At 34.7% G+C, this 14912-nt stretch overlaps 3 protein-coding genes across 3 annotated transcripts in view; all 3 read right to left on the reverse strand.

Moving 5' to 3' along the window:
* Positions 1 to 14912, reverse strand: part of Nca (neurocalcin homolog) — a 299269-nt gene that overhangs the window by 180761 nt on the left and 103596 nt on the right. The gene's annotated exons all lie outside the window — the stretch shown is intronic.
* The window catches only part of LOC147079552 (neuronal calcium sensor 2), a 285081-nt gene that overhangs the window by 169007 nt on the left and 101162 nt on the right, over positions 1 to 14912 (reverse strand). The gene's annotated exons all lie outside the window — the stretch shown is intronic.
* On the reverse strand, positions 83 to 808 carry LOC147079553 (protein CFDP2-like). The gene has a single exon (XM_085960920.1). The coding sequence runs from the start codon at positions 806 to 808 to the stop codon at positions 83 to 85; it is 726 nt and encodes a 241-aa protein (XP_085817046.1).

A 14912-nucleotide genomic window follows, 5' to 3' on the forward strand; every position in this document is an offset into this window, starting at 1 on the left:
TCAAGTGTATAATTGAGAAGTAAATATCCTTTTTATTGGTGAGAATGTAATCAATGTCACTGGTTCCTCCTGCTGGGCTCCTTTACGTCCATTTGCGAGGAGGCTTCTTTTTGAAGAAGGAGTTCATGACATGCAGGTTATTTCTTTCGGTAAACTCGACCAGCATGTCGTCCTTTGTGTCCCTCTGGCCGCATCCAAAGCGCCCGACAGCTATATCGTCGCGATGGTAGGAGCCGATCCGCGCATTAAAGTCACCCATTATGATGTTATAGTGGCAATTACGCTTGTTTTTTAATTTATCTATGCCTTCGTAAAGGTCCTCCACATCTTCATCGGGGTAGCCTTGTGTAGGAGCATACACTTGTATTAGACGAAGTTGGTATCTGCTATTGATTTGGATGATCAGACTTGCCACCCTATTAGATAAACAGTCGAATTCCACTATGCGGTTTTTCCATGCTTTATGAATAATAAATCCGACACCGCTAGTGCGTCCACTTGTAGTTCCTTTATAGCAGAGCACATGTCCGCTGTGTAAGTTGATGATAGCTTCATCTTTACGTCGGACTTCGCTGAGGCCGACGACGTCCCAGTGGATTCCGCTGAGTTCTTGCTGAAATTCCTCAAGTTTGGCGTTGCTGGGTAGTGTTCTGGCGTTATACGTGGCTATGGTCATCGGTAGGCAGCCGTTGCCGTTGCTCCGGGGATTATTAGCACCCTCTGCCTTCCTTTGCTGATTGCTGCCGTGATCAGTGTCAGGTTGGCATCCGGAGAATAAGGGCCGAGATTTATTGTTGTTGGTTTTCATCGGGGGGTTTTCGGACATAACACACCACGCTGTCCAAACGGGTTGGTGTGCGGTTTTCTGTCGGGGTTTCCATTCCATAGCCAAAGGTTTCTCGTTTTTAGGCGCCAGAGATCGCCTTTCGCCCTTCTCTGTCAGCTATGGATTGACTGCATTGGAGCTGAAATGGAGATGGGCGGGGCACATTGCTCGCCGAAAGAACGGCCGCTGGACAAATAGCGTCATCCAGTGGTACCCAAGGGGCACGAACCGGCCACAGGGTCGCCCTAAAAGCCGCTGGATTAATGAACTAGTAAAGTTTGGCGGAAATACGTGGCAGCAAACGACACAGGACCGAGAGAGTTGAAAGAAGCTTAGGGAGGCCTCCATCCAGCAGTGGATTGACCCCGGCTGATGATGATGATGAAATAGCCGTATTTACAAAGTTTGAGAAAAAACTCAATAAAGATTAAGCGATTCGGTTGTAACTATCATTTACTAAAGGATATTAGCCGTATCTGACATAGATACGGCTAATATCCCTTATTTTTTCGTAGTAAAACGAAAACCCGAAACCCGAAACCCGAAAACCCGAAACGGCGTAGTATCGCTGTTGTTACGGCCATAATACCTTAGTAATAATACTGTGTATCTATACTGTTGATCGTTATTCCGCGACGGTTATTAGTAGCCGTATTCGATATTTGACAGTTCCAGTATAAGATTAGTGATTTTCTAACCGTGCATTTGGTGTGTTTTTGAGGATATTGCAGTCATAATAATATTGTGAGTCAGGAATACTATTCCAGGTATTAAAAATCATCATATTGTCTTCCTTTTCCAGGTATGTATTTCAAAGCAGACTACTTGTGCTGTGAACCATTTTCATATTTGTTTTTCTCCAATATTTCCATATCACCACAGAGACGTTCAAATTTAGAGCTTCATAATTCTTCATTTTTTTAAATCCAGCAATTGCATTTCAAACTTTCCAATGTCAACATTAAAGAGAGAGAAAAATAATTCTGTTATCGTAGCATTGATAGGTTCTTTTAACAAAGACTCTCGTCATTTTGCTGTTTCTGAATTCCTGAAACCTGTTGAGAAAAGCTTCTCTCATATTTAAAATTGTTGTTTTTAAATAGCATGTTATGTCAATATCAGAATTATTTTCTTGGCGATGTTTTAGCAGGCTTAGAAAGTGAATCGAAGATTCTCTTTCGAAATCTTGAGCAAAAAGGGATAATTTGTTTTCGAATGAAATAACTACTTCCTACATCAAAAAATGTGTGTTTCCTTCCCCCTGTAGTTTACGATTAAGCTGATTTAGTTGAGACGTAACGTCTACCACGAAATAATTTTTTTGGATCAACTGATTGTCCGTTATTTCTAGATATTGAACACCCTTCTAAAGGAGAAATGCTTTAATTTCTGTTAATAAGGTAGTGAATCGTTTTAAAACAATAAACAGTGTACCATATTATGCAGCAGAAGATCTGCGTACTCACTCTCCATTTCAACTAAAAAATCTTGAAATTGGCGATGATTAAGAGCTAACTTTGCAAATTTCTTCTGGAAATGTGTGCGCACAAAGCGCTTCTTGACGAATGATGCAATGGTAAGCAACTCATGATTATTTTTTTCTTTCAAAATAATAACAAACCTTTTTTCTACGCCGGCCATTTCGCTATATCTGTTCAAATTGACACAATTTTATCAAGTGGAATATGATATTTTTCCATGCACTCAATTACAGCATTTTCAATATCCTCTCCACGTGTTTGATCCTTGAGTGGCAATAATCTTTAAAGTTCTTCTTTAAGATCTGTAGATAAAATTATGGTTCAAATTTGTGCTGTATCCTTTATGTAACAAGACTCGTCAACTGCTATTAATAAAGCTGAAACTTATTTAAGATCTTCGATTTGCTGGTTGGTTATATTCGAAGAGATTTTGACATTCTATCTCTCACTGTTTCAGTCCGTACGTGGACATTTAAGGCAGCACCACACTCAAGGGGCCAAAGACCCACATGCAGCTCGCGAGCCGCGGTTTGCCGACCACTGGTCTACCTTATATTTATATTTAGTACAGTTATTTTAACAAAATTGTATGTGCACTATTTATGGTGGATTTTAACAGGCTACCTCTACTCATCGCTACTGGTGTCAACCCACATCAGTCTACCCTATTTCTATTTAAAACAATTAGGTTAACAAAATTCAATATGCACTATTTATGGCGTATTTTAACAGCCTACCGCCACCCTTCGCTACTGGTGTCAGCCCACATCAGTCTACCCTATTTCTATTTAGAACAATTAGGTTAACAAAACTTAGTATGCACTAATTATGGCGTATTTTAACAGCCTACCTCCATTCTTCGCTACTGGTGTCAACCTAAATCAGTCTACCGTATTCATATTTAGAACAAATGGTTTATCAAAAATTAATATGTCCTATTTATGGCGGATATTAACCGGTCCAAATTTATTTATTAAAGTGGAATAAGTACTACAATTTTTTTTAAAAACAACAATACAATGCAGTTTTACCATGCATTGACTGTTAACAAAATAAAAGCTTTAGTATACTTTGGGTGATACGAAAAAATTATGCACATTTTTTCATTCATACTTATTTGTTTTCGTTGGATTAAGAATACATATTACAGATATTGTTGATTCATTTTTTTAAATTTATTAAGCTCCGCCTAAACCAACCTATAATAGAAAAAAAATATTATTCTATCATTAAATATTAAAAGTTATTTATGATTTCAATTGCATGATTTTAGATATTTTATAGATAGACGAGTATTTTTTGACTATTCTCTATTATGGCTTGGTTTTCGCAGGGTATAATTGAACTTTAAAAACAACTTAACCAACACTATCTGTAAATTTTAGTCGTATTTTAATCAATGAATACAAATACGTATGACTGACAAAGTTTAGTCTGCACCATTTATGGCGGATCTTAACAGCCTACCTCTGACCTTCGCCACTGCTAGGTATATACTTCTTAAGTGGAGGGATCGTGTGTTTCATTGACAGTCTGGTGAATAAGCGTGTTTGAGATATTGTTTAAAATAAATAACAATAAGTATTTAATTTAATTAATGAATAAAATTACTCACCTCATTATTTTTCATTATTGGTCAAAGTATCATTAAATCATTATCATTGGTTTTGAAGTTCGGCGAGGATGTTTCAGCGCCTTGATACGGCGTCATATTTCGAGTTAGAATAATAATCATGTACCTACCTGCCTTAGTATATTATTCTAATTATAAAACGCGTGTACGGGAGTTCACCGTGATAACTGATAAAATAGCATTTGAAAAAAACAAAAGGGATTTCCCGACCGAATTGCAGATTTCTTGCCGTAACCCTTTGTCTGCTACGATTTTTTTCTAACGTGTATGTTTCTAAGATTTTTCAAAATAATGTTATTTCTATAATAAAAAACCTTGTGTGTATTCTATATTGATTAAAAAATATAATTTCATCATCATAAGTAGGTACAATAACGTATAATTATTCGACATGAATATTGTAGGTTAACCGAAATTAAAACACTAATATATTATATTGTAAATAAATAGTAATTACATTATATTTACAATTCCTTGTGTATACTATATTGGTATTTTGAATTGATAATATTTATAAGTAAATACCTATGTCTGACTATACTAAGTCACCCGCACGTTGTGAATGGCTTTGAACTATGGATTGAGGAAAATAATGATCCTAGCTAATAAAAAATGCTATACATAAGGGTTTTGGCTTTAAACTTGTACAAATAAAATGCTTTTGGGTTTAATATATAGACATAATTTAAAAGTATTTTGGAAATAGTGTAAATAATTATAATTAATTGTTATTCGAGAAATGGATACAGTTAAGAAGGTTCTAATAATTGGTAAACTGTAAATTATTCTCATCATTAATTTTTGAGACTTTCATGGTTGTTTTTTATCGTAATAGATTTTTGGGTTTCCACCGTGTGTACTTCTTCCTTCTTTCCTCGACGTTTAGGGCTCGTTGTAGATAATGCATGATAATGGCCTCTGCAATGAGCCCGAAATCATTGACCGGGTTATCCTTTACTATATTAGTATCAATTGAGCTAGCTATGAATAGATTTTGATGTCCGCTTACAAAACCACTATAAAGTTTAAGCGATACCAATAGAAATTTAAAAAAAAACATTTTTCAGAATTAGGCTTTGTCTAAAATGAAAACCTGAAATACGCAAAACAAAAATCAGTCAATAACCATGTGATAAATAATATTTTTTTTTCAAAATTAGTGTTGAAAGTGCGGAAGTAAAATTTTTATAGTTTTTAGGTAAATTGCAGATTTAAATGTGTATTCACGTTCTTTTAATGCTGAAATTTTGGGAGTCCAATGTCACATAGTTTTCGAAATACATACTTCTTAAACTACGGTAGACCAATTTATACATTAGACCTGAAAGAGTGGATGTCCATTTTAAGTCATTTTTGCTTTGAGCTATAGCAAAAAGATTGTTGCAAAAGTGCGGAAGTCCAATATACGGAGTTTTAGTCCGAATGCGAGGGAGTATTTTTAAATAGATTAGGAATGCTGAAGTGACACTTGGACTGCGTTTTTGGCTATCACCCGCCTCGTCGAATATTGTAGTCTGTTTAAGGTTTACAAATTAAACTACAATCAAATATTATTTGGCTTGGTTTACGCAGGGTTTAATTATTTTTTTTAAAACTAACTATCACTATCTGACAATTAATGGAAACAAAGTCTTTCGTATGGCTGGCAAAGCTTAGTGTCCACTATTTATGTCGGATTTTAACAGCCTGCCTCCACCCTTTGCCAGTGTCAAATAATATTCTTTCAAGAAGGGCATACCTTATTCGGGAAATGAGGGAAAAACTTAATAAAGGTAAGTTATCGCCAAAAATTCCTACATTTTCAACCATTCGTTTATTGACAATAACTCATAGATTAAATTGTAGTTATGTTGTATTATCATGTTCCTAACTTTTGTTTACCTAATACTAATAACCAAGCTAACAGAAATGGTGTAATACTTCATGAACTAATCAATACGGATGGTTTACTATGTTATACAAGTTTGATTAATCAAGGTTTGATTCTATATTATATAATATCATACACCTTTGTCTTTCTATAGTGGTGAATGGTGAATTTAATTTGTAGCTAGCATCTCAACTTCGATGCAGACTAGCGATTTGAATGACAAGACTACATTGCTCATTGCAATGATACTGAAAAGAATTATCGGATTCTGCGTAGTCCGAACTCATATTTATTTTTTTGTTTTATAATACTAAAGCTTGTTTCTACGTCAACTGGTAACTTGCACTTACAGAAAATCTTTCTGCTTTGACACCATCTCTCAACATTACTAATGGATTACTATGCTTAATTCACATGAACATGAATCGATGGATTTATAAAAGTGTTTGCCAATACCACTGCTAAGCAATAGTTAAAGTTTCTACAAAAGAAAGCTAATAAATTCCCAATAGGTACGTTGATATTGTTCACAGTATTGACGATTTCACACCTCTTGAGTGAAGTATTTTCCGTCCGTGGAGACAAAATATTTTGGTTGAAAGCACAATACAATAATAATATGTCCTATACCTAAACTTTATAATGCATAAAATTTCTGCAAATCAAAATAAATCAAATTTATACAATATAACACAAGTTTTTTGTTATTTTTTTATTATTTTTATGTTTGCATTGTGTGGAATTGCTTAAAATATACCTATGATGATTATTATTACAAAAATATAATTTTAATTGATATTATTTTATCGTTTTATTACATATTCAAAAGCCCAAGTCTATAGTATAGAAATTATACAAAAGACAGCTTAGAGCAGCTGAAGATAATTTCCCAATTATGAATTAAGTAATTTAAAAAAGTCTAACCTCGAATGGCCTTTACAATTTACTAATTTAGCAAAATGATCAGATATATCTGAAAAGTTTCATTTGTAGACATTAGACTGATTTTTTTGTTTTGTTGATTGATTTGTTTTTGGTTAAAACTACTCTCCTGGAAAATATTGAATATGTGATTTCCAGACTTTCAGCTCTAATTTACAGATACACTATGTATCATAATATGCATTTAATTTTCTAACGTAAATGAAACGCGCATATTTATAAAGTATGTATGTGTTACTTAGTAAACGAAATACAGTAGGTAGCTAAAATAAATAACATTTTTCTCCAAACCGCAACACATTGGGCTAAACAGAATGGAGATTACATTATCAGACCTTTTACGAAGAATAGTTTTAACTTGTTAGCCATTCGCCCAACCCATTTTGTATTTTCGTTGTATTAACAAACATTTAAATTGATTGGGTCCACTTTTTGATAGACAATCGCTCCAACAACTCGGGGTCACCAAAATACAGACCACAATCACTGCTGAACTTTTAATTACCACATTTAAATAACACGTTAATTATATAAATATACCTACCCTAAATATCTGGATAACAACATTTATTTAATTCATTTTGGATATGATTGACGTTTTAAACTTCAAAGATAGGTACGTACCTACTATATGTACAACTTAAACATATTCTGATAATACACCGGTGGCGAAGAGTGGAAGTATACTGTTGAGATCCGACATAAATAGTTAAGACTAAACTTTGCCGGTCAAACGTATTTGTATTCATTGAACTAAAACAACGTGTAGACAGTGTTGGTTAGTTTTTAGATTTTAATTAAACCCTACCTAATCCAAGCCATAGTAGGTTATAGTAGAAAATATTAGTTTATCCATAACACATATAAAATTAAACGATACATAATTTTAGATACTTACCTATTTTATAGATAGAAGAATATTTTTTATCGATTATGGTTTAGTTTAGGCATGGTGTAATGAATTAAACCTGATTGAAATGAACTAACCAACACCATCTGTTCCTAATATGTATTCTGAATTCTACGAAAACAAATAGTAAATATGACTGAAAATGTGTGCAATATTTTTGTCGGATCTCCCATAGCATACCTAAACTATTATGGTTTCGTTTAGGCAGGGTCTCATTGAAATTTAAAATCTAACCACCTCCATCTGCAAATTGTATTCTTGGTTAAATTTTTAAAACAGAAAAGTTTCACTGACAAATTTTACTGTGCATTATTTAAGTTGAATCTTAACAACCTACCTCCACTCTTCGCACTAGTGTCAACCCATATAGGCCTATTTATATTTAGAACAATTAGTTTAACAATATTTATTGTGTACTATTTATGGTGGATGTTAACAGCTTACCTCCACACTTCGGTACTGACATCAACCATCATCAGTCTACCTAATTTATATTTAGAACAATTAGGTTAACAAAATTTAGTGTGCACTATTTATAGCGGATTTTAACAGCATACATCCACCCTCCGCTACTAGTGTCAAACTACATCAGTCAACCCTATTTCTTCTTCTTATTCCACCCTGGCATGTCCCAACATTGGGGTATAGGGCAAGCACAAGTTTGCGCCACTTCCCTATTTTTATTTAGAATAATCAGTTTAACAAAATTTAGTGTGCATTATTTATGGAGGATTTTAGTATCATTTCTACAACAATCGCTAATAGTGTGCACTATTTATGGTGGATTTTAACAGTCTACCTCCACCCTCCGCTACTGGCGTCAAGCCATATCAGTCTACCGTATTCATATTTAGAACGTTTATTTGTTTAACAGAATTAAGGGTGCACAATTTATGGTGTATTTTATCAGCCTACCTCCACCCTTAGCTAATGGTGTCAACCCATGTCTGTTTACCGTATTCATATTTAGAGCAATTGGTTTAAAAAAATTTACTGTGCGCTATTTATGGTGGATATTAACAGCCTACCTCCACTCTTCGCTACTGGTGTCAACCCATATAAGTCTACCCTATTTACATTTAGAACAATTAGTTTAACAGAATTTAGTGTACACTGTTTATGGTGGATTTGACAGCCTACCTCCTCCCATTGCTATTGGTGTGCAATATTTATGATGGATTTTAACAGCCTACCTCTACCCTTTGCTAATGGTGTCATCCCATATCAGTCTACCGTATTCATATTTAGAGCAAATATTGATTTAACAAAATTTAATGTGCGCTATTTATGATGGATTTTGACAGCCTACCTCCTCCCATCGCGACTGGTGTGCACTATTTATGGTGGATTTTAACAGCCTACCTTTCAACCTTCGCTACACTACAACTAACAATTGGTTTAGGAAAAATAATGTGCGCTATTTATGGTGGATATTAACAGCCTATCTCCACCCTTCGCTAATGGTGTCAACCCATATCAGTCTACCGTATTCATATTTAGAACAGTTATTAGTTCAATAAATAATTATTATGTCCTATTTATGGTGGATTTTGACAGCCTACCTTCACCCATTGCTATTGGTGTGAACTATTTGTGGTGTATTTTAACAGCCTACATCCAACCTTCGCTACACTACAACTAACAATGAGTTAAGGAAAAATAATGTGCGCTATTTATGGCGGATATTAACAGTCTACCTCCACCTTCGCTAATGGTGTCAACCCATATCAGTCTACCGTATTCATATTTAGAACAGTTATTAGTTCAACAAAAATTATTATGTCCTATTTATGGTAGATTTTGACAGCCTACCTTCACCCATTGCTATTGGTGTTTACTATTTGTAGTGGATTTTAACAGCCTACATCCAACGTTCGCTTCACTACAAATAACAATTAGTTTAGGAACAATTAATGTGCGCTATTTATGGCGGATATTAACAGTCTACCTCCACCCTTCGCTAATGGTGTCAACCCATATTAGTCTACTGTATTCATATTTAGAACCATTATTTGTTTAACAGAATTAAGGGTGCACAATTTATGGTGTATTTTATCAGCCTACCTCCACCCTTCGCTAATGGTGTCAACCCATATCAGTCGACCCTATTTATATTTAGAACACTTTGTTTAACAGAATTTAGTGTGCACTGTTTATGGTGGATTTTGACAGCCTACCATCACCCATCGCTACTGGTGTGCACTATTTATGGTGGATTTTAACAGTCTACCTTTCAACCTTCGCTACACTACAACTAACAATTGGTTTAGGAAAAATAATGTGCGCTATTTATGGCGGATATTAACAGCCTATCTCCACCCTTCGCTAATGGTGTCAACCCATATCAGTCTACCGTATTCATATTTAGAACAGTTATTAGTTCAACAAAAATTATTATGTCCTATTTATGGTGGATTTTGACAGCCTACCTTCATTCATCGCTATTGGTGTGCACTATTTGTAGTGGATTTTAACAGCCTACATCCAACGTTCGCTACACTACAACTAACAATTAGTTTAGAAAAAATTAATGTGCGCTATTTATGGCGGATATTAACAGTCTACCTCCACCCTTCGCTAATGGTGTCAACCCATATCAGTCTACTGTATTCATATTTAGAACCGTTATTTGTTTAACAGAATTAAGAGTGCACAATTTATGGTGTATTTTATCAGCCTACCTCCACCCTTCGCTAATGGTGTCAACCCATATCAGTCGACCCTATTTATATTTAGAACAATTTGTTTAACAGAATTTAGTGTGCACTGTTTATGGTGGATTTTGACAGCCTACCTCCTCCCATCGCTACTGGTGTGCACTATTTATGGTGGATTTTAACAGCCTACCTTTCAACCTTCGCTACACTACAACTAACAATTGGTTTAGGAAAAATAATGTGCGCTATTTATGGTGGATATTAACAGCCTATCTCCACCCTTCGCTAATGGTGTCAACCCATATCAGTCTACCGTATTCATATTTAGAACAGTTATTAGTTCAACAAAAATTATTATGTCCTATTTATGGTGGATTTTGACAGCCTACCTTCACCCATTGCTATTGGTGTGAACTATTTGTGGTGTATTTTAACAGCCTACATCCAACCTTCGCTACACTACAACTAACAATGAGTTTAGGAAAAATAATGTGCGCTATTTATGGCAGATATTAACAGTCTACCTCCACCTTCGCTAATGGTGTCAACCCATATCAGTCTACCGTATTCATATTTAGAACAGTTATTAGTTCAACAAAAATTATTATGTCCTATTTATGGTAGATTTTGACAGCCTACCTTCACCCATTGCTATTGGTGTTTACTATTTGTAGTGGATTTTAACAGCCTACATCCAACGTTCGCTACACTACAAATAACAATTAGTTTAGGAACAATTAATGTGCGCTATTTATGGCGGATATTAACAGTCTACCTCCACTCTTCGCTACTGGTATCAATCCATATAAGTCTACCCTATTTACATTTAGAACAATTAGTTTAACAGAATTTAGTGTACTGTTTATGGTGGATTATGACAGCCTACCTCCACTCTTCGCTATTGGTGTCAACCCATATAAGTCTACCCTATTTACATTTAGAACAATTAGCTTAACATAATTTAGTGTACACTGTTTATGGTGGATTTTGACAGCCTACCTCCACCCATTGCTATTGGTGTGCACTATTTGTGGTGGATTTTAACAGCCAAATCCAACCTTTGCTACACTACAACTAACAATTAGTTTAAGAAAAATTAATGTGCGCTATTTATGGCGGATATCAACAGTCTACCTCCACTCTTCGCTACTGGTGTCAACCCATATAAGTCTACCCTATTTACATTTAGAACAATTAGTTTAACAGAATTTAGTGTACTGTTTATGGTGGATTTTGACAGCCTACCTCCACCCATTGCTATTGGTGTGCACTATTTATGGTGTATTTTATCAGCCTACCTCCACCCTTCGCTAATGGTGTCAACCCATGTCAGTTTACCGTATTCATATTTAGAGCAAATGTTGATTTAACAAAATTTAATGTGTGCTATTTATGATGGATTTTGACAGCCTACCTCCACCCATCGCTACTGGTGTGCACTATTTATGGTGGATTTTAACAGCCTACCTTCAACCTTCGCTACACTACAACTAACAATTGGTTTAGGAAAAATAATGTGCGCTATTTATGGCGGGTATTAACAGCCTACCTCCACCCTTCGCTAATGGTGTCAACCCATATCAGTCTACCGTATTCATATTTAGAACAAATGGTTTAACAAAACTTATTTTGCGCTATTTATGGTGGATATTAACAGCCTATCTCCACTCCTCGCTACTGGTGTCAACCCGTATCAGTCGACCCTATTTATATTTAGAACAATTAGCTTAAGAGAATTTAGTGTGCAATGTTTGTGGTGGATTTTGACAGCCTACCTCCACCCATCGATACTGGTGTGCACTATTTATGGTGGGTTTTAACAGCCTATCTCCAACCTTCGCTACACTACAACTAACTATTAGTTTAGTAAAAATTAATGTGCGCTATTTATGGCAGATATTAACAGCCTACCTCCACTCCTCGCTACTGGCGTCAACCCATATCAGTCGACCCTATTTATATTTAGAACAATTTGTTTAACAGAATTTAGTGTGCACTGTTTATGGTGGATTTTGACAGCCTACCTTCACCCATCGCTACTGGTGTGCACTATTTATGGTGGATTTTAACAGCCTACCTTCAACCTTCGCTACACTATAACTAACAATTTGTTTAGGAAACATTAATATGCGCTATTTATGGCGGATATTAACAGCCTACCTCCACCCTTCGCTACTGTCTACCAATATCAATCTACCTTATTCACATTTAAAACAATTTGTTTAACAGAATTTAGTGTGCACTATTTATGGTGGATCATAATTTGCGCATATTGATTCATGATATACACACCTACAAATTAACACATCGGCATTTATTGCAATATCAACTAAAGATTAGTCACGCATGTATTTTTTTCAAATCGCCTTCCACTACTTAACAATTAGGTAGGTACCATCAATTTCTGATTAGCGAAGTTCATATTATTATTACTGCATTCCTTCAGTCGTCGCAATCAAAGTGTCTAGTTACCAATGTATTTTGTTGTTGTCTACCTACTACACACACATTCCATTCTGGATCATCTTTAGTTTGGTTTTGTGAGAATATAAATGGAGCCACAAAATGGCAACCTTCCTACCAGATAAATAATAAATATATTCATTTCTGGATCATCTTTAGTTTGGTTTTGTGAGAATATAAATAGAGCCACAAAATGGTAACCTTCTTACCAGATACATTATAAATATATTCATTTCTGGACCAACTTTAGTTCAGCTTTGAGAATATAAATAGAGCAACAAAATGGCAACCTTTGTTAGAAAAATGGCCGTTTCTAGAACAATTTGAGCATATTTTTATGACGAGTACATCGACTGGAGTTAGTGCCAAACTGGCAACCTAGGAAACTATTGAAGCGATGTTGTCAATTCGCGCAGACGTATTCTATTCCAACGAAGATAAATGGCTTTAAAGGTGGATCAACACCTCCTCTAACTTCTTACACGATCAACAAACAACGAGAAGAGTTGATTATATATATATATATATATAGTATTTACTTTCTAAGTACTGCAACTGTTCCATATTTCTGTTTCCTCACCAATGTTATGTAGTGAAATATATATATTGTACTAACTTCCTAATTACTGTAACTGTTCCATACTTCTGTTTCCTCACCAATGTTATGTAGTGAACGTCAATAATTTTTAATTTGTAATGTTCAAAATTAATACATTTTTATATCAATAAGTAGGTAATAACGCAATATCATTTTGAAGTTGAAGTTTCCAGATGTTTTTTTTTTCAGAATTTAGGGCTTAATAAAGTAATCGTAACAACTATTAGTGTTATCGGTATATGTTAGATTAGTTTTTGAGGTATAATAATTTAAAATACTTGCATATCGAATATCGAATATAGAACCAAAAGTCTGCTTATATAGTTAATTCTGAAATTAATCGAATCTGTTGTTACTAGCGTTAGAATTTTACATCATGCCTTATGGGTGTGATAATTTGTTAAATTCTTAATAAAAATAACTTAATAACTTAACTTAACTTTTAATACAAATAGTACTTTGTGATGACACTTGTTTATTTTTTTATACAAATATACTCATTTATATTATCTATTCTTTCTGTATACGACAAAGGTGGCGCCCAGTTTGGAATGCTGTATCTCCTCGTCGTTGAAGGTATCTCTCGAAAAGCGGTGTCGAGCCAACTGAGAATACCAACTATCTCATGCTATACATACATACACGCGTGTAAAGGGTCTTTTTGCCTCGCTCTTATACAATAAATCTAAACTCGTTCTTATAGTGTAATTTAATTTATTTGTCTTAACATTAACGTATACGTTTCTACACATATGTCTAAAGATTCCTAAAGGAAAAAATCCGAGTCGAAAAATCAAGATACCCACCAGGTAACCCCATAATAACGGGAACTGAAATACCTAACGATTGTGGAGTAACAGGCAACCGATCTCGGCTGTGGAAGAATATGGGATAAACTTACGTGTCAAGAATACGCTTGTATTTCTTTTTGACAACTACTCTAGGTTTATTAATTGACGCTTATTCAATATTGGTGTATTTGAAGGTTGCAACACACACTATTGCACGTCTATAATGTATGGTTGTTTATTTTTGTAGGACATTCACACATTCAAAACACTGCGTCAAAATGTAGTGTATTGGAATATATTTATTATAATCTGTTCTTTGATACCCACTAAAAGAAATATGGGTACTTTTATACTATTATTACAGAAAAAAACAATAAGAGCTCAGCACGAAGGAGTAGATGACTCAATACGGTAGGGATTATTTTAATCCACAAGATCTTATTTGCGCCATACCTTTTTTTACTTATACGAGGGTAGCCGTTTATATTTCGGGAACAACTAACAAAAACGATTTTTTTATCAATGAAAATGGTTTTATTGTTTTTCAAAATATTCTCCACGATAATTTATACACTTTTCCATGCGTTTGAACTAATCTGAAAAGCATGTTTGCCACTTTACAGAAGGTAACTCCAAAACATGGTTTTTGAATGCATCAACCACCTCTTCTGGTGTAGAAAATCGTTGATCACGCAATTTATCTTTAACTGTCGGGAATAAAAAGAAATCATTTGGTGCCAA

This window comes from Rhyacophila brunnea, unplaced genomic scaffold (genome assembly GCF_057557595.1).
Source record: "Rhyacophila brunnea isolate RB1 unplaced genomic scaffold, BYU_Rbru_1.0 scaffold_1, whole genome shotgun sequence".
Lineage (NCBI taxonomy): Eukaryota > Metazoa > Arthropoda > Insecta > Trichoptera > Rhyacophilidae > Rhyacophila > Rhyacophila brunnea.